Genomic DNA, 27,374 nt, shown 5'->3' on the forward strand with positions numbered 1-27,374 from the left:
TGTACAAATCCAATGATAAGCCAGTCCAAAATCATTTTCTATTCGCCTTATCTTGGTATACTGCCGATCGCTGCTAGCTTCCGTCCGGAATATATAACAACCTTCCCGGCGAGGCGTGGGAAGAGAAGAATAAATGGTGATTAGATATGGAGTACAGGAGTGGGACCTGTTTTATTCTAGAAGAAGAGCTTACGAGAGAAACAGTAACTGGCGTAGGGGCAGTGTTGCCAAGCCCTGAAGTAGTCTATCCTTTACTGGGAACTGTAAAAGAGTACCTACTACCCGTTACTCCGATATAATTTACCGCTATTATTATAAATTCATGGGCTCTAAGTTATTTTGGAATTTTATTTTATATGGTTGAATTTTTAATAAATACATTGTATAATTCAGTCGCTTAGTTTCAAAACCATACAAATTCAATTAAATGTTGGGAAATTCAAACAAACTGTTTTGGTATGAAGGTTATGCTTATGGGTATTAATATTTTTTTAATAGTTAAAACATATATTTCTGAATCAAGAATCATTTATAATTTTTCTGGAACTGCGTAGTTTAAAAAAATTGAAATAATAAAAATGGACTTGTCGAGTTTTCATTTTTTACTTCGGATTTGTCGGGTTTTGAAACTAACACGTATGTGTCACACATTTTTTGTAAATATATATATATATATATATATATATATATATATATATATATATATATATATATATATATATATATATATAGTATGTCAGAAGTGTCGTGTATTGAAAAAAGGTGTGAATATCCAAAAGTTACTTCCTTTTTCTTCTTTTGGTGCACTATATTACTGGAGTCTTGCGATAACTACATCATAATGTTCTCTATTCTGCGCCACTCTTAGTAATTGTTTAACATTCATGCCCGTTGAAGTTCTGATATTACAAAGCCATGACATGGCTCTTCTGCCTACTTCTCTTCGGTCTTCTATGTTCCCTTCAATTAATAATCGTAGCAGGTTATAATTGTCATTTATCATTATGTTGCCTAGGTACTAGGTCTTTCTTTTCTTAATTGTTGTTATAAGTTTTAACTAATGGTAGACTGGATTTAATACTGTTCGATTCGTAGTATTTAATACCTCTAATTCGGATGTCCAAGCTTAGTTTTCGATTATAGATAATTTGTTTTCATTTATTGTACATAAATTGTACATTTCTCTATCTGGATCCCACTTATCATTTAATAATCAATATCTAAGTATATGAATTTGTAAACTTGTTCTAATTGAGTTTAGGTTAATGCGACATTTTTCATCGGTTTTGCTAATCACCATTATTTTAGTTTTATGAAGATTTATTGTCAGTCCCATTCCTTCACTTGAATTATTAACTCTGTCTAGTGTATTTTGTAAGTATTCCATTTTTTCTGCTATTAGAACGGTATCGTTTGCATGCCTGATACTGTTGATATATTTACCGTTTATTTTTATACCGATTTCGGCACCGTCTTGTGCTTCTGTGAATATGAATTCAGAGTAGAAGTTAAAGAGCAATGGAGACATGGCGCGGCCTTGTCGGACACCTCTTTGATGCGGACGCTTTTAGTAGTGTGGTTGGTATATTTTAAGGTTACTTCTTGATTCCAATAAAAGTTTTGAATTATGAAGAGATATTTTGTACCTAGCTTCATTTTCTGTAGTTCATAAAACAATTTTTCATGCTGTACTCTTCTTCTTCTGGAGTCTTCTGGTAGTCGATGAAACCAAGATATACTTTTTTCTGGTGATCGAGACATTTTTGAATAAGTGTTTGAGTTGCAAACAGCGCATCTCTTGTTCCCAACGCTTTTCTAAATCCAAACTGAGAGTCAGATATCTCTTTCACATTTGTTATAAATTCGATTCTGTATGTTCTTTAAGAATATCTTTAGTAAGTGACTCATTAAGCTAATAAGCCTAAATTCATCGCATTTGTGGGAACTGGATTTCTTCGGTATAGCTATGAATTCTAAGTTAAGCTATTCCTTTTGTATTACCCCACTTTCGTATATGTTGTTACAAATATCTGTTAATAGTTTTATGTTATTATCATCTATTTGTTTTATTGCATCTATTTCTATTTCATCTGGTTCACAAGCTTTCCAGTTCTTTGCACATTGTATCGCATACTTTACCTCTATGTCTAGAATTGGGGATCCTTTCATCTCTCACGTCGACGTCTGTTGACCCTACACTTAAATTCCACCTACACTTAAATTTATTCGCTTCTTTCTATAATTATTTTTCCTTTGTTGTCAGATGGAGTGGGTATATTATGTTTCTTGTTATAATTGGAGGTTTCTTTTAATTTTTTGTAGAGGTTAAATGATAGATATGAGAAATATGGAAATACGTGCTTGGCGGAGGAAGGCGATGGATAGGGACGACTGGAGAAAAATTCTTGGGGAGGCTAGGACCCACACAGGGTTGTAAAGCCAAAATGATGAGAGGTTAAATGTATCATGTTTGTTGTGTAGGTTTTGTATCTTGTCACACATTTCAGTTATCCACTTTTCTTTTGTTTCTTCGATTTTTAAATCTATGTGGTTGTTTTGTAGGGTATTTTTGAGTTTTCTTCTCTCTTCCATGAGCTCCAAAATATATTCCGTCATCCATTTTTCCGTTTCTTACTTTTCGTATTCTTTAGTTCTTCTATTTGTACTCCAACTACGGTATTTTTTATGTTTTGCCATATATTTTCTATTTCTTCGTCTTCTGTTATGATTGTTTTTTCAGGTCTTCATTAAGTTTGGTCGCTACCTTTTCTTTATTAGCTTCGTTTCGAAGTATTTCAATATTGCACTTCTTTGGTTTCTTTTGGCGTATTATTTTTTAGTTTTTGTTTAAGATTAATAACGACTAGATTGTAATCTGATCAGACATCCATATCTGGGTAGATTTTTGAACTCTGGATACTTGATTTAAATCTACGATTAATCAAAGCAAAATTAACTAGATTCCTTACAATCTTTTGATTATTTTCTTGAGGTGATTTCCAAGTCTAGATTCGCCTGGGAGGTAGTTTAAACCAGGTGTTTGATACCACAGATTCTTATTCTTGGCAAATTTGTATCAGACTTTCCTGGTATTCAGCAAATAAACGAAAATACAAAAAAAGACTTTCGCGCCATGCTAGAATTCATTAACCAGGAAAATAGAGCATTTTTACCTCTACTTTAGATTTTTAATCATATATTATTTATGTGTATATTTGTTTTATTTTTTTGTTGTTTGGTTGGTCAAATATTTAAATATTTAATATAATACTGAAAAGCAAAATATTAACAGTACTATATCCAGACCAATACTAACGTGTGGATATATATCATGGAGCCTAACCAAAAAACAAAATAGTATTTACCAAACAGTAGAAATCAAATATCTCAGAATAGTTAAAGGAGTCATACGAATGAATAAAATAAGATATACCGTGATAAGGTACGAGCTAAAACTAGAGTTAACTCTTAAATTCATGGAAAAAAGACACTAAGTTGATGGAGGCATCAACAAAAAATTTACGACTCCAAACAAGTAAAACGGATACGGTAAACGAGGATAGAAAAAATAAAGAAGAAGAAAATACGAACGCATTCATGGATCAAAGCTGTATAGGAAATATTGTGAGAGATATATTTGTATATATATATATATATATATATATATATATATATATATATATATATATATATATATATATAAATACACAGGGTTCGCTAAACTCTGGTATTCTGTTTTTACGGCGAAATTATGGTGTAAAAAAAAATTATAATAAACTGATGTATGTAAGATACGAATTGAAATAGCAAGATCCAAATTCATCAAAATGAGAAAGCTCTTAAACAACCGCCACCTAAGCGTTAACCTCCGATGGCGCGCCACGAGATGCTACATACTCTCTACGCTACTTTACGGGGTTGAAGGGTGGACGTTAACAGCAGCAGCTATAAAGAAGTTAGCGGCTCTATAAATGTGGCTGTATCAACGCATACTGAGAATACCTTGGACAGACAGAGTGACCAACACAGAGGTATTAAGACGAATGGGTAAAGAGGTGGAATTGTTAACAACTGTTAAAAGGAGGAAAGCGTCATACCTGGGTAATGTGTTCCGTAATGATAAGTACATTCTACTACAGCTTATTGTGGAAGGCAAAATTGAAGGTAGAAGAGGTTTGGGCAGAAGAAAGAAATCCTGGCTGAGAAACTTGAGAGAATGGTTTCAAATACCAGAAGCTGCGAACATAATACATGCGGCACAAAACAGAGAAACCTATCGTTTGATGGTCGCCAACCTTCAGTAGAAGACGGCACATAAAGAAGAAGATGTATGTATATTAAAACCGTCTATAATTTAAAATCATTTTCGATTATACAGGGTCAGTCAGAACAACGGAATGAATCAAAGTTATATTGTTTTAAATGGAACACCCTGTATTTTAATCATTTTTGAATCTTTTTTCAAAAATGACGGTTTTATAAATCTCAAGTTGATAAGTTTCAAAATGTTTACACTTTTATTAAGAAAAATGGTAATATTTAAAGGGCTGTGGATTAGGTTTCCAAGGTAATAAAAATGTAAATCACATGTCAAATTTTATCTAGTTAGTGTCATTTTTTAATAATTTAATATCTTTGAGATCTAGTCATACAATACACATTATGATCCCTATTTTCAAATACAAAATGTTCCCTTTTTAGTGGTATACCCTATATATTAATATTATATTTTGCAAAAATATTACAACCTTTTTTTTTGTTATGAAGATGTACATACATACATACGTTTGGTTTTGCAAATATTAAGAGAAAACCTATAGATTTTATTAATAACTAAGACAATTTTGTTTTGTAACAAACAAAATTATAACATTTATAAAGTGATTTTATAAACATACATTAAAATAAAGTTTAAAATAAAAAGGTATACTAGGAAAAATTAGAATTTAAGAACTCATCATGTTACAATATAATCTTTAAAATACTAATAAATGTAATCAATATCGATAAATTAATTATTTAATTAAATAAATAAACTAAACAACAAATGATTTAAAAAAACTAAGACTTAAAAAGACTAAGTAAAAAAATGATTTTATGCTCGTTCCTTTATTAAAAAATTTGCTGAATTTATCGTTAGTTAAATTATATTTACGAGTAAGATCAGTTAAATAACTTTTTAATGTAAGTACCTACATTTTAAGAACGTATGTATAAAATATGCTTTCAGACAAAGAAAAATGTATCTGTCAAAATATTTATTAAAATAAAAATAGTTTTTACTTGTGTCACAAAAGCTGGTAATATTGTTATAGTTGCATTTTTTATAACAAATTTTTATACTTTGTACTAAAATTTTTCAACTGAAGTTAGTAGACATGACATCCTACAAAAAAAGCTTTCGAAAAACTTTTAAACCGCTTCGTGTTTTAGGGCAATGTGCAATATTTAAAACCATAAACTATTAATACCAAAAGGGATTTAGCGAATGAAAATAGATTTCGGGTTATGGCACACGTTATAGAGAATCAATAAATAAGTACGACTCAAATGAGCCATATTACAGATATACAGAATTAAGTTCAATGGCAGTTCGAAGAATTATGAAGAAAACAAAACTTTAGGTACTCATTTAAAATTCAGTTGCATCAGGAATTAAATGAAAATGATTTTCATAGAAGAATGAATTGTTATGTGAGGCGGAAAAAAGTCGAAACGTAAATTTTTTGGAAAATATTTTATTTTCTAACCACATTTAAATGCATTAATTGGGTTCGTTAACAGACATAATTATCACTATTACTCCGATGAAAATCTTCACACATTTCTAGTTACGTCCCATAACAAGTGGTCGTTGAATGTTTGGGAAGGTATTGTTGGATCATATGTTATTGGTCCTTACTTCTTCGGCCGGATAGTTACTGATAATGAGTATCATAGCTTTTTAACCAACGAGTTGCCTGGATTGTTAGAGAAATTTAACCAGGTGTTGCCTGGAGATTTCCTTGGGAATGAGACTATACATGAGGTTTCAACATGACGGAGCATCACTGCATCATATAGTAAATGCTAGACGTGTTCTAAATAATAACTACAATGACAATTGGATCGGATATGGTGTTGCTATGGAATGGCCCCCAAGATCTCGAGGACTAACTCCATTTAACAATTTCTTTGTCGGAACACGGTATCATATGAAAATTCTTGTACAAAACGTCTTTGCCAGCGTTACACCTGAACTTTCATTACATAGTTAATATTGCATTTATAAATATAGATTATCAGTTAAATAAATATTATTTTATAATATGATGAGGTATTAAATTTATCTATTTTTTACTAGCATACGTTTCTTCCGGATACAAAATGAATTAACGGAAACAATAGATGTGAAAAAGGGACTACGCCAGGGAGACGCTCTATCATGCATCTTGTTCAACATCGTGCCCGAGAAAATACTGAGAGACACAACAGTCAATACACGAGGAACAATCATTAATAAAAGCGTGCAAATACTAGCATTTGCACGCTTATATTAATAAACGCAACACTATAACATTCATCAAAATAGGACGGCTGCGTTGGATAGGACATGTAGAAAGAATGGAAGAAGGCGAAATACCAAACAAAATATTCAAACAGATGCCAGTAGGAAAAAGAATAAGAGGAAGACCGAAACTGAGATACTTAGAACAAATAGAAAATGATATAACAACCTTAAAAATAAAAAACTGGAGAAAAAAAGCACGAAACAGATCGGAATGGAGAAGAATCCTAGAACAGGCCAAGACCCAAAAAGGGTTGTCGAGCCAGTGATGATGATGATGATACGTTTCTTTGTAATCTTTAATATTTTGATTTATGTTTTTAAAATTATAATTTTCATCTAAATATTTACAAAACGAAATATGCAGGTATATAATAATATACAATGAGAAATGTACTATTTTCTACAAAATACAATATTAATATATAGCGTATTCCATTTAAAAAATAAGAAAAAATTGTATTTGAAAATAGTTACCATAATGTTTGTTGTATGGCTAGATGTTAAAGATATTAAATTATTTAAAAATGACACTTCACACTGTCATTTACATTTTTATTATCTTGGAAACCTAATCTACAGCCCTTTAAATATTACCATTTTTCTCAATAAAAGTGTAAATATTTCGGAAATTATTAACTTTATATAAAACATGCAAACTCTTCATATTTAAAAAAATATATTCAAGAATAGTTTAATATGCCCATTAAAAAAACCTCTTTGGTTCATTCCGTTTTTGCGACTGACCCTGTCTAATCGGAAATAATTTTAAATTATTGACGTCTTTGATATACATTAGTTTTGTTATAAACATTTTTTATATATTCCAAGCTTAGCTGTAACAAAACAATAAGGTTTAGCGCATCCTGTATATACACTGCGAATCACGAAAAAGAGGCCACCTAGAATTTTGTAAGAATTTTTCAATAACTTTAAGTTTATACAATTTATTCTATTGTAACTAAATTCCCACAATGCAGAAATACTTTTAGCGTCTTTTAGGTACCGACAAACGGTGCTGACAGGTCAATTAAGGGTAATAAGTTTGCAGAATTGATATTAGTTTTACGACTTCGGATAATGCACGTGTTTCTGTTTTTCAAAAACCTTTCACTAGTGTACAGTTGTTCGAAGAGGAAATTGGGCAATTTTTAAATTTAAAACTATGGCTGAGAGATCTGTTCAAATTGTTACTTTGATTAATAATGGAATGAGTCAAAGAGAAGTGGCCAGACAGCTTGGAGTCAGTCGTTGTATGGTCCAAAAAATTTATTAACGATTCGTAGAGACTGGATCTCACGAACAACGACCAGGTTCAGGCCCGAGAAGAATCACGACGGCCAGAGAAGACCGTTCTTTACAACGCACTTCTTTGCAAAATCGGTTCTTTAGGCTAGATCAATCCAAAACCGTTTTCAAAATGCTCACGGGTGGACTTTAAGCACTTCTACCGTAAGAAGAAGGTTGAGGGAATTAGACCAAATTAGGGCTCGCTGTCCAGCAACAGGACCTTTGTTAACAGCAGTACATCGACAACGCCGACTACAGTATGCTAGAGACCACGAGCATTGGACGATAGAAGATTGGAAAAATGTTTTGTTTAGTGATTAGTCCAGGATGGTTCTTTATGGCTCAGATGGTCGCATCAAAACATACAGAAGACGTGGGGAACAATATGCTGCTTGTGTTCGACGAGTACGTGTTGCTTTTGGAGGAGGTTGGGTAATGTTTTGGGCAGGCATTTCATTCGAGGGCCGTACTGATCTCGTATTTATTAATAGAGGAGCGTTAAATGCACACCGATCCATTACCGAAATTTATTTTTATGCAAGAGAACGCGCGGCCACACGTAGCCAGGATGGTAACGCAATAGCTGGAAACTGTCGGTATGCCAAAAATGAACTGGCCGGCTCAAAGTCCAGATTTGAATCCGATTGAACATGTTTGGGACAAACTCAAACGAAGGATAAGAAACACAATACCTGATCCAATAAATCGTGAGCAGCTTCGGTTGGAGCTCATGGAAGAATGGGAAGCTTTTCCTCAAAACGACATCTAGAATTTGATCAATTCAATGCCAAATCGAATTAGGAGTGTAATTCACAATAGAGGTGGTAATACACAGTATTAATAATCACGACTTAATTGTAATTTTATAAAGAAAACAGAAAAAATGTACAATGTTAATTTTTTTTTATTTTTCAATAAAATCATTATTTTGGAAGAAGTTATTATTTGACATTTGTTATTTAAAATGATTGCATACTGCTTTAGAACATATTCTCAAACATTACACAAACATCTAATGACAATCACTTTGTGGTATGATTCGTAAAAATTAAAAAATGGCAAAAATTTTAGGTGGCCTCTTTTTCGTGACGCGCAGTGTATGTATAGAAGTATTAACTACATAATAATTAATAGTAAATCGGTTTATAGCCATAAGAATTTAGAATCATTACGGATCGTATCAGCTTTCACTTTTTATTAAATTAATTTTCTTTTATATTATCAGCTTTATAAAATATTTAATTTGTCGCTTCTAATGCAAATATATTTAAGTCCAAACATATTGTCTCTGCCATAATTTTGAATTTATGCACCAAATTCCTTAACATTTTACTACGCCCGTGATAATATACAAGCAATGCACTAAGAATTCAGAGCATGTGAAGTATTTATATTACTTTGGCAACGTAGCGTATTATATAAATTAATATTACATATTTGATCGCAGTGGTGGCGAAATTATAAAATTTAAAAATGAATTTTAAAATGTAGGAAGAAATATATGCAAAAAATTAAAAAGTAAACAATTTGACAAAAGTAACAAATATTTATACAGTGAAAAAATTCTAAATATTGTTTAAATATTTTCTTACAAAAAGGAAAATTATTTAAAAAATCACTCAATTCAAATTTATTATATTTGAATAATACGAATAAGTTTAAAATAATTTGAATAATTATTTGAATGACAATGGAGTGTTGAGAAGACGATACAACTTCGAACTTTACAGAATATACCAGAAACCTGATATCTTAAAACATATTAAGATACGATGTCTAAGGTGGATAGGACATGTAATGCGGATGGAACAAAATGACCCAGCTAGAAAAACGCTCCTTGATAGACCCATTGGTCAGAGAATAAGAGGGAGACCCAGAACAAGGTTCCTTAATAACATCGATGAAGACATGAGAAATATGGGAATACGTGCTTGGCGGAGAAAGGCGATGGATAGGGACTACTGGAGAGAAATTCTTGAGGAGGCTAGAACTCCAGGGCAGGGTTGTAAAGCCAGAATGATGATGATAATCCTTGAGTTTTCAGAGACGAAAATGCTACTAAACCTCTAAAAATCATACGAACAAGCTAAATTTTGCTGAGAATATCAATTTTGGAACCCCCAAAAAGATCCAAAAAAATTTACCACTCTTAAATGGCCCCTTAAATAGTCGTAGGGAGGGGGGCGGAAATATTCGATTTATCATCAAATAAAAAAAATGTAGCTGGGATAATTCTTAACAAAAATGTTGATCACCACTTTTTGTGTACAATAAACCGTTCTCTCAGAAACAACGCTCGAAGCGACAGGTGCTTTTGAATGTCAGTTACGCGAGAGAAACCAATAATTTTAAATAAAATTTGTATGAACTCGATGGTAAAAATTCGATATCAGAGTGTCCTATTGACAAAAATCAAAATAGTTTTAAAGGTAAAGAGTGCAGCTTTCGCATGCAGTTCTTGTGTTTTGCCGGAAGCCGGTTTTTTGTTTGATTAAAATTATTTTAGCTACATTTTATATTTGAAAAAATTTTTCTACAGCGTACAGACCCCCTCCCCTACGTTTAAGGAGAAGCCTGGGGGTAAAAGTTGTAAACTTTTTGCTTCTTTTTGAGGTCCCAAAATTGACATTCTCATCAGAAATTCTCAGCAGAGGTCAAATCTCTGACGACTGGACTATAATTGTAGTTTCAAATTTAAATAATTGATATATATTTAGTTATCTGTGATGATTCCTGTAACAGTATATCTTAGAAAATTAAGAGGGCATAATATTTGCAGATACATGGATATTTAACCAGAGACATTGAGAATGAGAACATTGATACTGAATGCAAATGAATACCAACCACCCGTATTTCTTGCCTTTGTCGACTATGAAAAGGCGTTTGATAGTATCGAGATGTGGGCCATAGAACAAGCTGTTAATAATTGTAGAATAAATTCGATATATAGGAAACTAATACATAATATATATGAAAATGCAACTATGATAGTACAACTAGACGAAAATACAAATCCCATGAGGAGTGAGACAAGGAAACGTAATATCGCCAAAGCTTTTCAACAGAAGACGTCTTCAAAACTACAAATTGGTCAACCTATTGCATTAACGTTAATGGCAACAAGTTAAACCACCTCAGATTCGCTGACGACATAGTGATTATAGAGAGCCCATTCGAGGAACTGCAAATTTTGATGGGGGAACTAGCAGCCAGCTCCCAATACGTCGGCCTAAAAATGAATATGAAAAAAACAAAAATAATGACAAACACAGATGACCCTAGACGTATAACTATAAATGGCAGTGAAATAGAACAAATCTAGGAATATATCTACCTAGGCCAAATCCTGAAACTTGACAAAGAGAACCAAAGTGCGGAAATTACTAGAAGAGCAAGACTAACATGGGCAGGATTTGGAAAACTTAGTTGGATACTTAAGAACCGTAAAATACCCCAATACTTGAGGAGCAAAGTGTTCAACCAATGCATCCTTCATATGGATGGCATATGGATGTCAAACCTGGACCCTAACCAAGGCAAACATAAATGAACTAGCCACAACAAAAAGAACAATGGAAAGAGCAATGTTAGGTATACAACTGTCAGATAAAAAGAGGAACGACTGGGTAAGATCCAAAACAAAAGTCGAGGACACAACAACAAAAATTGCTAAACTTAAATGGTGCTTCGCGGGCCACACTGCTAGATAAAAAGACCAACGTTGGAATACTACAATACAACATTGGAGTCCTTACGAAAGTAAACGACCAAGATGAAGATGGTCGTTTCCGATGGAAGATTCCACAGATGAGATGGGTTGATGACATTAAAAGAATAACCGGAACAAATTGGAAATATGTTGCTCAGAATAGAGACCGATGGAAGGAGTTGGAAGAGGCCTATCTCCAAACATGGACGACAGAAGGCTAAGAAGAAGAAGAACCAGAGACGTGGACTTGGCGACTGCAATGAAAGATGAGAAAAGTTGGTCGATTTTGTCCAAGAAAAAGAAAGTGGTAATAGCAAACACGTTATACAAGATTCTACTAAAAAAATAATAAACCTGAAAGTCGCCTCATGATACACAGGGTAAAATCCTAATAAATGAAATAAGCTATATCATAATAGGAAGAAGATAAAGAAATTATATCAAATTCATATACAGGTGCTGACATAGCTTCTGATCACAACCCAGTTGTAGCTGAATTCAGTTTAAATCTAAAGCAATATAAACAGAGTCAAAATAGACACAACATCAATCTCCCACACTGATAAATAGGAAAACAAAATTTAACGTTGAAAAATCTGCACCTAATGAGATTAAAAGATCATTTAACTGGCTGCATGGCAAACTGCCGAAGCCATGAAAAATGGATAAATCAATAACTACTGCCTGCTACAATTGATAACAGAAAAGTCAGGATTCGAAAAGAACATCCAAAGGAAGACACATGACACGTGAACATCACAGACACTTCGTCTAAGGACTAGCAACCCCAGTGGAGTCTTACGTTGCTATGTGATCAATTCCTATTGTAACTTAAACATTATAGTTTTTAAATATCAAAGATGTAACTCCAAGTTAATCAAACTACATTTAGAGGGTTTTTACCCATACATTTAGTGGCTACAAACGTGTATATCCAGATTGTGATACATGGTATACAGCCAACTATAGGAATTTCGTTTGCTTGTGGATCCAAAGATGATCATCATTAAAAGGTATTTGAAAAAGAAAAAATATTGAATGGTCGCTTAAATATTTAAGTTAATGAAGAACAGAAAGATCATTAAAACTGTAGATACAACAAGATATGCCATGATATACAGAGGAATACAAAAGAAAATAAAGCAAGCAAAAACATTGAGAAATACTGTAAAATAAAAAATTACAAGGATTACATGATTCATTAACATACATAAGAAGACAAATACGTACATGAAAAAGACTTGGGCCAACAATATCAGAAGAACCAGATGGCGGTCCAACAATAATAAATGAAGAGGTACTATATGAGGACGTCCTGCATGCTTCGTAAAAACTGCACTTTTATTATTATCGGAATGATTTGGTAATTGGAGTTGTACAAGTATCTGCATTATGTTTGCAACGTAAAAATATTTATAGAAATTAAAATTTATTGCGATGTACGCCTGGTGTGTAAAAAATTGTTTGGGCTTAGATCCTCCTATTAAACCGTCACTCGACATTACGGTGACACCACCCGATAATGATAGCTTTGAATCTAACCGCGAAAGTGATACATAAAAAGAACTTTCTTTCCCCGACTTTTTTCTGTATTAGTAATTCAAAATTAATACCATTTAGAATCCATAAGGTTTCTTAAAAAACTCCAAACAAGTTACAGTCTTAATATAGTCTGGTAGATAATAAGTGAACTGAGTCATGAGCGGGATCAGTTGCGGCAATACCGCAAACGCAAATTTGTGATTTACTGAAGTTCCATTTGTAGTTAACTTAATCGGCACGTTCTCTATACTTTAACCATAAAGATTATATTCAAATACCAAAAAATATTACTTTAGGTGTTAAGGCTACACAACTGTATACATGTAAAAAGCAAAACGTAGTTTAGCGTCATAAACGGATTAAAAAAAACTATTCAGAAATTCGCTTGCCTAATCTATTTTGCAATTGCTGCATTTAGAAATTTTACAGTTTACTTTTGTTTTATTTAAAGTTTTACAACGAAGTACATTTTATAGATTGAAAATAAAAATTTAAGCTTTGAAATAATTTTAAAATACTCATTTGTACTTCTGCAACAGTGATGTCCATAAAGACATGAAAATCAATGCTATTAATAACACTATTGAAATACCTTCCAAAAATCATAAAATAAACTAATTCAATATGTCATTCAGACCATACATCAACACAGCACTTTTTCAATACCATCAAAATACTTTCTAAAATTCACGAACAACAGATACTACTTCGACACTGCAAAAGGCATTCGTATTAATAAAACATTTTTATCCACTTCCGAGAAATAACTTATCAAGTTCATGAAATAAAAGTAATAAAATATAATTTATTACAGTCGTTATCCACGCTTATATTTGTGTAACTAAGTTGCATAAAATACATTTTTTTGTGACAATCTATGCGAAAACAGAACGTGTTAAACGAATTAAATTTAGATCTAAATATGTAAACTGTACCCAATTATTACCACATTCAGAAAATCTTTCATTGACACCAGCAATTTGAATGTTTAAAATTCACAAAAAAGCTTTACTGCAGTTACCAAATACTATTCTGAATATAAAAGTAATACAATGACTTAATTTTAGCAAAGATTCGAATAATTATGACATCGCCATTGTTGGAGGAGGAATTGTTGGAGTTGCCACAGCTAGGGAAATTAGCAATAGGAACTCAAAGTTGCGCATGGCTATACTTGAAAAAGAAAAAACACTTGCAAATCATCAAACCGGTCACAATAGCGGAGTTGTACATGCTGGAATATATTACAAACCTGGTAAGACATTTCCTGTTCTACATTTTTTAAGTTGTTTGTAAGAGAGTTGCATTTCTTTATACATTTTTATATGTGCTCGTTGTCATAAGATTGTTAAAATGCCTTACTTTGATTAAATCCCTTGTGTTATCTCGTGTTATGTCTTGTGTTATCTTGTGTGTTAATAACCTTTCTAATCCCCATGATTTGACCAATTCTCCATAGATGATGAACATACAGATTTATTTTATTTATTTGAACCAAGAAAATTTTCGTTTTAAAAATAAAGACAAATATAGGCCAACTGGGTACCCGTCTAGGAAAATCATGGATTTCATATAAAATTTGAATATTTTTGTGCAAAAAGGGAGTAAATAACTATAAGTAAACACATTTTTTTTTTATTTACGAAAAATTACCTTCAACCTAATAAAGTTATTAACGGAACGTTAACAGTTAATTACACTTTGCTTAGTCATCATCATCATTGGTGCTACAGCCCTATAAAAGAGCCTCGACCTTCCCAAGTCTATTACGTCAGTCAGTTCTATCCATTGCCAACTGTTGCCAGTTTGCTGCACCTATTTGTCTACCATCCTCATCTACACCATCTCTCCATCTGAATTTTGGCCTACCCCCACTTCTACTTCCCACAGGTTGCGACATAAGGATTCTTCTAGGAGGGTTGTTCTGCTGTGATATTGCCAGATGTCCTACCCATCTTAGTCTTCCTATTTTTATAAAGGATACTACGTCTTTACCACCAAATATATGTTTATATCTGTGATATATCTCGTAGTTGTACCTCCTTCTCCAAACACCATTTTCACAGATGCCACCGAATATTCTTCTCAGGATCCTTCGTTCAAACATAAGCAGGAGATTTTCATCTGCCTTGGAAATGGTCCATGTCTCCGACCCATATGTCAACACTGGTTGTATAAGGGTTTTGTATATAGTTGTTTTTGTTTTTTGGCTTAAGTTTCTGCTTCTCATATGTCTACTCAGTCCAAAATAGCATTTGTTTGCTAGAATTATTCTTCGCTTGTAGCCTCAGGGAGCCTATGTATGTGAATTTGTCCACCACTTCAAAGGTAGAATTATCAACCGTGAATTGGTGGCAGATGTTTCTGGCTCTATTGTGTTGGGTGTTGATGCCAATATTTTAGTTTTATCTTCATTTACTTGCAGGCCCATATTTTTTGAGGCGTTTGACAAGGTGGTATACATTTCTTCTAGCTTGCGTGTTGTGCGGGCAACTAGGTCGACATCATCTGCATATGCCAAAATTTGGGATGATTTATTAAAAATGTTTCCTCTGTTGTCTATTTAGGCATCCCTGACCGCCTTTTCCAGAGCTATGTTTTAAAAGGAGACACGCCAGCGCATCTCCTTGTCGCAGCCCAACGTGCGTTTCAAATGCCTGTGATTGTTCACCCTGTATTTCGACTTTGCAAACAACTTTACTCATTTTAACCTTAACCAATCTTATCAGTTTATCGGGGATGTCGAATTCATCCATGGCTTCATACAATTTATTTCTTAGGACACTATCATAGGCCGATTTGAAGTCTACGAAAAGATGGTATGTGTCGATATTGAATTCATTGGTTTTTTTCAGTATTTGCCTTAGCACAAAGATCTGGTCTGTTGTTGATCGACCAGGCCTAAAACCACTTTGATATTCGCCAAGAAGATCCTCGGAATATGCACTCAGGCGACCATATAAAATACTCGAATATTTTGTATGCTTGTATGCTGTATACTTTGCTTAGTAAATTCTTTTAAAAACAAAAGTAGGTTATCTATAGTGTTTTTGAATTTAAAATGTCTTTAAGATTGTTTGGTAAATTGTATTTAACTCTGTGACGATTAAACTTTCCGCACTTTTTCACTAGCATGTTTTACCGTAAGGGGTGAACCACACTCATCACAAATTGGGCATTCTTCTTTCTTAAACAAATGTTCATGATAAAACTGGGTATGTCCAAGTCTTAAAAGGTAAATAATTATTTGCTTTCGTCTAGATACCTCGGGTGGTTACCATGATCCAACAGGTGCTTTATGAAGTAGCTTTTTAATTCCATATTTACATATTGGGGTGATACAGGAATACTGTTGTCGTTTATAGCTTTTTTGGCATTTTTGTGTGCTGCCTCATTACCTGCTATTCCAACATGTAATGGGACCCAGAGAAACTTGATACTTGTATCTTTAGTATGCAATTTATTTAGTTCTCCCTTTATTAGTAAAGCTAATAGATGCTGCGCGTGTACATTTTCCTGATTATTTGTAGTGATGACATAGAACCTGTCACGATTAATATTTTGTTCATCTTATTTGCATTTGCGTGTAGTATCGCTTGGTAAATTGCATAGAGTTCTTCTGTTAATATTAAATTATTGCCACTCCGACTCCATTTTCAGTTTGGATTCATCTGTATAGTATACTGTGTAATCGGAATGGGAGTTAATTAGATCTCTGAAGTGTTGTATGATAAGATTATGATTGCTGCTATTTTTTTGAAAATTCTGGCCTATTTGTATCTGTTGTTCTTGGGGTGGATCCTGAATGGATGGTATTATGTTTTTATCGGGTGCAGAATTGGTGTCGGCCCTTATTTTTTGGATATAGAATAGTAAAATAAGCTGGTTGCTAGTTCTTCTGTTGGAGATGGGGTTTGCGATATATGTCTTTTGGTTGATTCTGTTGATTTTGCCGTTGTTGAAAGGGTCACATTTGACACCTTCATCAAATTTATTGGAAGTGGAGAAGTTGTTGAATTACTATCGTGGATGTCTGCTGTGGGAATCTGCGAAGTGATATTGTGAGGTGGATTAGAAGTTTGAATAGAATTTAGTATATCAAAATTGATTAGGGGAGAGGATTCTACATTGTGAGGCAAGATGTCCATTTTGTTTGCATTTGAAACAAAGCGATTGGTCGCTGGATAAAAATACTTTGTAGCTAATATTATCATGATTTAGCACGATAAATTCAGATATGGGTATATTATCTAGGGGTTCTATGTATACTTGACGCCTAAAACTGAGTATGTGGCTAAATTCAGGATTTGTAGCTCCAATTCTTAAACATGTTATTTTCCTGTGTTATAAGGCTAGGTTTTGGAGAAGATTGCTCAATATTTCGTGTGAGATTGCTGGACTAACATTAGATAAGAGAAGTCGTTCTAATGGGGTGATTAGTCTACGTGCTGGAAGTACTTCATTATTTATTTTTATAGATCCTGTTTTATTGAAAAAATCATTAACTACAGCTTTATTTGAAAGATAAATACTCGATTATCAGAGATTCTTGACAAATAAATAATATACAGTGGATTGCTTTGATATGTGGTAGAAATTTCCATTGATGATAAATTATTATTCGTCATTTAATTTTACTTAAACAATTTATTATAATTATAATCGAATCCAAGTACGGCTCTGATTTTAATTGTTGTTGATAAAAACCAGTCTGGTGTTGTGTTGATATGATGATTTTATTCAGTTCGATTTCCAAAATAAATATATTAATTCAATCTAATTAATATTCCTTAACTCACGTTTTTACGTCTTTAATAACACTAACTTTAATAAACAGGTATATCACTTTTGTTGATTTACTATGGTGAAAATACTAGTATAAAATTTCGAATTTATCGGAGCTGAAATTTAATACACTATGTGGTTCGGAAATCAGATCCGGTCCTTCTAAACCAGGGATCCTCACTAGGATTTCTTTGAGAGCCTAATAGTTCGAATGAAATTTTTCTGAGGGCCGCAAGTACAAGTGGTGGTATGAAATAACTTTAAAACTATATGACTATAACATAAGTTTATTACAAGTTACGTAAAAACAATATAATTCTAAATTATATGGACTGTTTTGCATGTAAAAAGTAGGAAAATGTCTTTTACTGGACTCCAGGAATGTCAAGTCCTGAATTTGTTAATTCTTTGAAGTCGACGGGCGAAATCTTTCACAGCTTTCTAGAATAGCATCTATGTTAGCAGGTTGGGAAGAAACTGAAATTCTCAAAATGTTTTCAATGTTCTCACTAGTTCGCCTAGATCTATACTTGTTTTTTATGAACTTCAGATTACTGAATGTAGATTGACATACATATCTAGATGCAAAAATACACAAAATTTTCTGAGCACAGTTAATTAAGTTAGGAAATTTGTCATTTTCAACTGCTTCCCAAAACTTATAGTGAGCTTTTTCCTTCTTTTTTCTTCAAAAATACTTTTGAGCTCTGTATCATTCTGAAGATCAATTAACTCATTTTTCAAATCCCTAGCTTCGTATCCAAAAAAGAAAGATAAGCTACATTTGCTGTTGCTATTGCCCATGGATTTTCCACCAAGCGAAATGGTTCTTGGAACTTCCTGAAGTCACTAAACCTCACAGACATTTCATCCTTTAGGTCTGCTAGCAGCTTCAGTAGGTCAGAAATCTATTGACTTTCATCTGGATATTCATCAAACAGTGCTTTGACGGAAGGAAAGCTGGAATAATCTTCATTTGACAATTCTTCAATATATACATTCAGCTTCTGCTCCAGTGAAAACACAATACTCATCATTTTCGTTAAAATGTTATTATAGTCTCCTTGAAATATGTTTCCGCCAATGTTTCATTCATAATACTCATTGTATCAGTGAGAAACGCTACTTTAAGCCACAAACTAAAATTATGAATATCAGGAAACTCTTTATTCTTTGTAGCGAAAATTAGAGTAATCTCATGTCGAATGCTGAAGAAACGTTCCAAAACTTTACCCTTACTCAGCCATCTTACTTCTGTGTGGTAAAGAATGTCCTCATATTGCGACGTAAGTTCTTTCAAACATTCTTGAAACTCTCTGTGGTTTAGTTCATTTGATCTTATGACATTCACAATATTTACAAGTGTTTTCATAACACAGCTGAAATTTTCACTCAATAAAACTCAATAAATGAAACTCAATAAATTATCATTTCCCAAATGTTTTCTCAACAGCTGAACAAACCCTATATTTCGCCCCAACATTGATGGGGAACCATCAGAAAAAACCTTTTTCAAATCAATGCTATACTCGTTAAAAAAATTTACTATTGTGTTCAAATAATCAATACCTCGAGTTTGTCCAGTCATAGGAATCATGTCCAAAAAATCGTCTTTAAGAACACAATCCTTTGATATATACTTTACGAACAATAGCAGTTGAGAAATAAATTGCCGTTATGTCAGTGGACAAGTCGAGCGCAAGACTAAAATATTTACTTTTCTGCAGTTCATCGGTAAGATTAAGGGCAATATTTGCTGCTAAGTTCTGCGACCGTCTCATGCACGTTGAATCAGACAGCTGAAGTTTTGAAACTTCATCTAATATTTGTTCATTATTAGCAAATTGTGAGAACAAAGTTTTGCAAACTGTGACAACACATTATATTACAATTTCTGCATCAGAAAACGGCTTCATCTTTTTTGCTAAAATTTCCGGTCAGTTCCGGTCTGTGGTGAGGGTAAAGATGACTAATGCGAAATGCGGTACAATGCATGGCGCCGCTCTTCACTACTGTAATCTGGTTAAATACATAAATAGAAACATAATTATATTATAACTCGTAAATTTTGTTTTACTGCCTAGCAGTCTGTGGGCCGCGAAAAATCGCTCGGAGGGCCGCATGCGGCCCACGGGCCGCGTAGTGAGTATGGCTGTTCTAAACAAATGTTCATTTCAATGATTTATTTATTTAAATATAAGGTTGAATGCTCGAATAAATGAACTTTGATCAGATAAAAGGCATATATCGAGCACAGTTTAATTAAATCTTGCCCAAGTACTTTCGATCCCTAGATCATCTTCAGGGGCATTTCGTCAATTGTGGCCTATCCGGCAAGAACAAGATGTCATAAACATATAAATGTACATTACACTACACTACAAATGGACAAACAAACACTTTAAAATAATTTAAGGAAGGCTACATTACTTGAAGAAGCCGGAGACAGAATGGCTCGAATGACATCTTGTTCTTGCCGGATAGGCCACAATTGACGAAATGCCCCTGAAGATGATCTAGGGATCGAAAGTACTTGGGCAAGATTTAATTAAACTGTGCTCGATATATGCCTTTTATCTGATCAAAGTTCATTTATTTATTTATTAAAAATGTTATAATCTTTTTTTACGACATCAATAAAAACCAAGTTAATGACTACATTCTATACATTTTGTTATTTTTGTGGTATTCTCATCGCAGACTGACTTTTGGCATTCACCACAGCTCTTTCTGGTTTTTCTTCTTTTGCAAATAGTTGACTTGTGACAAATGTAGCACGATCCAACAATAAGTTTCCTGCCATTGTATATTTTCAACATTTAATTGAACTACAATCGGCTTATTGTAATAAGTTTCAATCGCTATGTCACATGATCTGCTAATTTGAAGCTTGCTCTTTAATCAATTGCATAGCCAATTATTCAGTAAGCTAGCGCAAAAAGTCTGCGTTTTCGTTGCAATTTCTTTGACCGGAAAACCATTTTCTTTTCACATATCTACCATACTTTTACGCCATATTTTGCAGGCTTCGAAGGCATATACTGAGTGAAATTCGTTCGGAAAGAGCTGTTCATGGATATTTAAATTTTCTGTTGACTTGTAAATAGCAGCCAAGTTTGCATTTAGCATGTTCCAAACCTCAGCAATTAGTACAGCTTTATCATTAGCTGTTCGTGCACAACGTGAACGTCATCAAATCGTATAAACTATAAAATCAATTAGACTCTTTGTCGTGCTTACTTCTACATATCTTCTACATGATAGATATTATATTGATATATATTATTTCAATATATTAAAGCTATTGTTCTTTGTTTTATAAATAAAAGTAATTAAAAATAAACACGGTTAAAGTACAAATACAACACACAGGCACAACTAATTTACTGTGCGTAATTGTATTTACTGCACGTCTTATTCATCGGAGTGGTGAATACGAACTAACCTAAACTTCTTTTTAAATATGTAGGTTTGTTTCAAAGCTTCCTCAGGTATAAAAGAATGTAGAAACCCTTCTTTATGCTATATCTAAGTATAAAGAAAAAACTTTTTTGAACAGAAAACAGGCTGCCGGTGTTTTACTGCCAGACTTGAGATTATAAAGGCCCTATGTAAATCTATAATTTAATTTCGCATAGAATATCTTCATTTGGTTTTAGACATGGTATGGGAACTAAGGAGGCACTTTTTGCGTTAAATTTCCTATAACAAAAATGCCGTGATCAAAGAAAAAATGTATTTGTATGCTTCATTGACTTCGAAAAAGCGTTTGATTAAGTACAGCATGTAAAATTAATGCAGATGCTAAAAAATATAGGAATATATGACAAAGATATTCGTGTCATTAAAAATCTGTACTGAAATCAAACTGCTATCGTAAGAATTGGAAACAATTACACCGACGAAATCTCCATACAACGAGGAGTCACACAAGGTTGCATTTTGTCCTTAACATTGTTCAATGTTTACTCGGATCAGCTATTTAAAAAGGCGAGAGACAGTCATATGTTGAAAATATTGAAGGTCTCCAAATTCAACTTGATTCACGAAGTAAGAGAGGAAATGGGTATTAAAATAAACTAAAAAAAAAAAAACAAATTTTTGGTCTTTTGTCGTAACCCACATCCAAATACAGATATTTAATTAATGGAGTCCAAATTGAAAAATTCACAAAATTACATATTTGGGAACTGAGATAAAGGACCAACTAGATCCAAATATAGAAATAAAACAAAAAATAGCAATGACTAAAACTACTTTTATGACATTTCTTTGCAATAATCATCTTAATTTAGAACTAAGCCAAAGAAAGGTTAAGTGCCTTATTTGGTCTTTACTTTTGTATGGAGCAGAAATATGGACAGTAAAAGTATCAAGTACGAACATAATTGAAGCATTGGAAATGTGGATTATAGACGGATGCTGAAGATACCTTAGACAGCAAGAAAAACTAATGAGGAAGTACTAAGGATGATCAACTAAGATAGACAATTGCTAAAGACTGTTCAACACTAGAAAATGTCTTATCTGGAACATATAGTGAGGCGAAATTGTTATAGAATACAACTGATCCTCAAAGGCAAAATAGAAGGCCGTGGAGTTTTAGAAAGAAAACAGGTTTCTTGGTTAAAAAACATTCATAAATAGATTCAGGTATCAAATTCAGGGCAATTATTTCATATGGCAGAAGATCGACAAGCCTTCGCAATGGTGATCGCCAACGTCGGACAACTCTTATAGGGCACGTGAAGAAGATCTTCATTAACCGTAAATAAATCAGTATACATCTAATGTATATAGGGTAATTTCAAGTTACAGCGGAATTATACATTAAAATTAAGACTTTTTTAATAGGCCGCTTCTTCACCAGATTTAAAGAAAATGGATTTCTTCATCTGTGTTATATGAAAAACTTTTAAAAAACTATCATTAAATATTTTCAATAGAAGGAGCTTCTTTAGCAGTGTTTCATAGTATTTTCATAAGCAATCTAACAAACATATTGGTCTGAAGGAACTAGCTTCATTCGGTGGCTTTCCGGGCTTCAGACTTAGTGTCAGTTTTGCTTTTTTTAAATCTATTGGAAAATTTTGTTCATCGAGACTCCCGTTCAGGGTTCCAAGCACTGATTGCTTCTGGTTATTCTCTAACTAATATGTAGATTGCCTCAGACTGCAAATCTTCTGGGTCCGGAGATTTACCTATCTTGGTTCTTTCAGTAGCCGTTTTCACTGCCTCTGTGTTTAAATGTTGAGAACATGTTCAGTAGGCTCGGGTTTACTAGTATTTGCATTTTTTCTGTTTTTTATCGGCGCTGATGCTGCATGGAGTTTCATACTTTAAAGTTTTTATGACTATTTTGTATGCTTCTCCACATATATCCTCCTCCAGTTCTGAGCAATATTTATGCCAACCTTTTGATCATATTACTGAGCTCTTTTTTGATTTGTTTATCATTTTCTTGTCGTTGCGGTTCGGTCCTGTTATCATACGCCGCCCTTTAAAACATTTAGTCCTCTATTTTTGAATTTTTCATTTCACCAATATGGTACTGTATAACTGACGTATTTAATTTTGTTTATGTGCATTTATGACTTACTGCCTCATATAGTGAAGTTGGTTGTATAGTAGTTGATTTCTCTGATTAGTTCTGTGAAGTGTTCTGTATTAAATGTAAAGATTTTTTTTTCCGCACTTTGTGACCTTTACTCCGATATTATATGTGATAAGGCGGTGAAAGTTGAAGAGGTTATCCTGTAACAACTCCCACTCCTGTACATTATTGGCGTATCTCTCGTTTGCTAGGATAATATCAATGTGATTGTTCGTCTTACCTCTGGTAAACGTTGGATTACCGTTATTGAATACGTGCACGTTGGCCGTAGAGATAAACTTATTCCATTTTATTCCCCTGCTGTTGGTTCTATGGGATCCCCATAGGACTGATTTGGCAATTAATGTCACCTTAATAATGAAGTCTCTCTCTTTGTGACATATCGATGATTTTTTTCACCTGTCATTCGTATTACATTTTGGTTAAATACAGCACGCTAGAATAGTCACGTTTCCTAATTTGACCATGACTTGCCCCTCTTTTTTTACGATCTTAATGCATGACGTGGTCATGTATTTACCCTTTGTTTTTGGCTATATTCTTGTTGGATTCGGGAACAACTAATAGGTCTGTCTTGATTTTTAGGGCCTTCATGTAGATCAAATCGTGTGCTGTCATCACCAGTCAGTTTTTTTTAATTACCGTATTGCCAGATTCCAGTAAGAGCCTAAGAAGGTATCCAATAAATTCTGACAGGCAACGACGGGGGAAATCTTTTTTAGACATCTATGTTACGGAACAAGATACCCTGGCATCTTTCGGCTGAGTAGGATACTAGGCCAGAAGACCCCAGGGTAGTGCCGGATTAACCGTGTTTCGGCTAAAACCTTAACCATCGTTCCAGAGGGGTCGTCTTGTCACTCAATGAACAACTAAAATAAAAAATAAAAAATTTATAAATAACCATACCTATTACCGTAAATCAGAAAATGTTTCAGACGTTAGGCCATAAACTATATAATATAACAAGCGAGTCTTCTACAGCTGGCGCCGCTTCTCGCATCCTAATTTCCAGCGTTTTCTGTCGAAGCAATCTTCAGTTGTTAAATCTCTGGCGGTCATTGCATCTTCGACATCGTCTCTCCAGGATCGTCTTGGTCTACCTCGTTTTCTTCTAGTTGGCGGAGTCCATTCTTCTATTTTTTTTGGCCATCTATTTTCAGGCATTCTCTGAAGGTGTCCATACCAGTTAAGTCTTTTGGCTTCAATTGTGTCTATTATGTCTAGATCGATTTCCATTTCTCTCCGAATATCTTCGTTTCTCACCCTATCAAGTCTAGTGAGCTGGCAACATCGTCTCCAGTAGTTCATTTCCATGGCCTTAATTTTTGATTTGTTTCTTTGGTTTATTTCCCAGAGTTCGGCGCCGTACAGCCCAATACTTTCTATTATTGTTTTATAGATTCTTCTTTTATTTTCTTTTGTTATTTTTTTATTCCATAATAGTCCGTGTAGCTGTCTGGTAGCTGATCTTGCTTGGCCAATCCTGGAGTGTATTTCTTCGCTACTTCCTGCTTTTGATGTTATTTGGACTCCCAAGTATTTGAAATTGTCTGTTGGTTTTATAGTTCCCATTTCGATTTGTAGGCTTTCTGGATTTTCTCCTACAACTAAGTACTCAGTTTTTTGTATATTAATTGTGAGGCCCCATTTGGTATACTCATCTTCCAGTTTTCTAAGCATGTAGCCTACATCACTCTCGTCTTCAGCTAGAATGGCTTGGTCGTCAGCGAAGTGTATCGTGTACAATCTATCATCTCCGATTGGGATGGCCATATTGCAGCACTTTCTTCTCCACACTGAGAGTGCCTCATTTAGATATATTTTGAAGAGTGTAGGTGCTATGCAGCAGCCTTGCTTTAGGCCCTTACTAATAGGAATTTCTCTAGTTAATCTATTTCTAGTTTTAATGTTTGCCGTCATATTTTTGTAGAGTTGTTGTACTGCTTGTATATTTTTTTTGCTTATTCCTTGTTTTTCCATTGCTACCCAAAGCATTGAAAGTGGTATACTATCGTATGCCTTTGTCAGATCTATAAAGACTATATCAGTTGAAAGGTTGTGGGCTAATCTTTTCTCGATAACTTGCTTTAGAGAGAATATACTGTCCATACAGGATCTGCCTGCACGAAAGCCATTCTGTTCTTCAACATCTGTCATCTCTTTTTCAATTTTGTTTTTTATTATTTTTCCATACAGTCTTGAGAGTGAATTTATAACACTTAGCCCCCTGTATTTTGAATAATTCTTTCTATCTCCTTTTTTGTAGATGTTGTTAATATGTGCTTTTGTCCACTCCGGTGGTAAGTCGTGTCCATTATAGAATAAGGTGAAGACATACGCCAGTAATTCCCGTAATACTTGTGGGCTATGTTTTAATAATTCATTTGGTATACCTTGTGGTCCGCATGACTTCCGATTTTTTAGAGTTTGTATTGCATTCTCGACTTCCTGTACTGTTATTTCATCGTCTTCACTGAATTCCAGTTCATATGTTGTTGAACTGATGTTCGTGAATTGAGGTCTTGTTTCAGTCAAGAGTTGTGAGTAGTGTTCGATCCAAGATCTTTCTTCTATTAAATCTATTCTACTCGTTTCTTTTCTGTTTGTTCTCAGATTTTTTACCGTTTTCCATGCTTCCCTTGATCTTGTTGACCCTATATATTTGTTGAGTTCTTCGCATTTACTTTCCCAGGAAATATTTTTTGCTTTAGTTACTAAATTTTTTACTTCTCTGTTTGATCTTGCATATGTCCGTCTATCATCTGGATCATTTGTTTGTAGCCACTTTTGATATGCTTGTTTCTTGTTGTGTACTGCATTGGCGATGTCATTTGTCCACCACAATGGAGTATTCTTTTTGTTCTTTTGGGTTGTGCCGAGCGCTTCGTAAGCTGCTTCATTGATTTTATTGATTATCTCTTTATAAGTATTCTGTGCTGAGGAGTAGATCAGATTTGCCAATTTTTGGCTGAGTCGCAGCTTATATAAAAATGATGTCGAGTCGTTTTGCAGTGCATCAATATTGTACTTAGGTAGATTCGATTCCAGGGGTTTTGATTGAGCTAGTTGGTTGTCATTTTGATGTAGTAGCCGAGGTCGATACTGTAGGTAACATTTTGATCTTACCATATAGTGGTCAGTTCCTCACTCCGGTCCTCTTAATACTCTTATGTCTTTAACTTGTATGTGTATTTCTTGTTTTGTGATGACATAATCTATAATTGACTTTGTGTTTCTCGTTGGTTGAACCCAGGTGTACTTATGTATGTTTTTATGTTGGTAGAATCCGTTTAGGATTTTCAGAGAGTGCTGTTTACAGAATTCCATTAAGTGTTCCCCATTTTCATTTGTTTTAGCGTCACCATATTTTCCTACGACTTTGTCATTTGTTTTTGTTCCTGTCCAAGCGTTAAAATCTCCCAACAACACAATTTCTTTGCGGCTATTTATATTTTCAATGAGTTCCGATAAGGTTTCGTAGAATATTTGTTTAGCTGCTTTTGATGCATTTTCTGACGGAAAATATATTCCAATAATCTCGAGGTCGTGCCCTTTCCACGTAATAGATACTCTAATAATTCTCTCATTGATCTGCTCCCAGCTTTTCAGGTTTCCTTTTAAGTCTTTTTTTATCAATATTGATACTCCTGCTTGTGCTTTTGTCTTTCTCTACTCCACTATAAATATGTATAAAACCTCCTATGTCTTCACTACCTTGGCCTTTTTTCTTTGTTTCGGTAAAAACCGTGATATCTGATTTTATTTTCTTTACTTCTGCCATGACTTCGTCTGACTTGGTTCTCCACCCTTGGATATTCCATGTATTTATATTCAAAGTCCTTGTTCGTTTGCTAGGTCGTCTTCGTTTTTTCCCGTTCGTA

General features: G+C 33.7%; 1 protein-coding gene across 1 annotated transcript in view; it reads left to right on the forward strand.

Annotated features, from left to right (window-relative positions):
• Positions 1-27,374, forward strand: part of L2HGDH (L-2-hydroxyglutarate dehydrogenase) — a 50,431-nt gene that overhangs the window by 4,866 nt on the left and 18,191 nt on the right. The window contains exon 2 of the mRNA XM_072526276.1: positions 14,159-14,346. Coding sequence (XP_072382377.1) covers positions 14,159-14,346 — 188 coding nt within the window. The remainder of the gene's footprint in view (positions 1-14,158; positions 14,347-27,374) is intronic.

The sequence above is a fragment of the Diabrotica undecimpunctata genome, chromosome 3, assembly GCF_040954645.1.
Source record: "Diabrotica undecimpunctata isolate CICGRU chromosome 3, icDiaUnde3, whole genome shotgun sequence".
Lineage (NCBI taxonomy): Eukaryota > Metazoa > Arthropoda > Insecta > Coleoptera > Chrysomelidae > Diabrotica > Diabrotica undecimpunctata.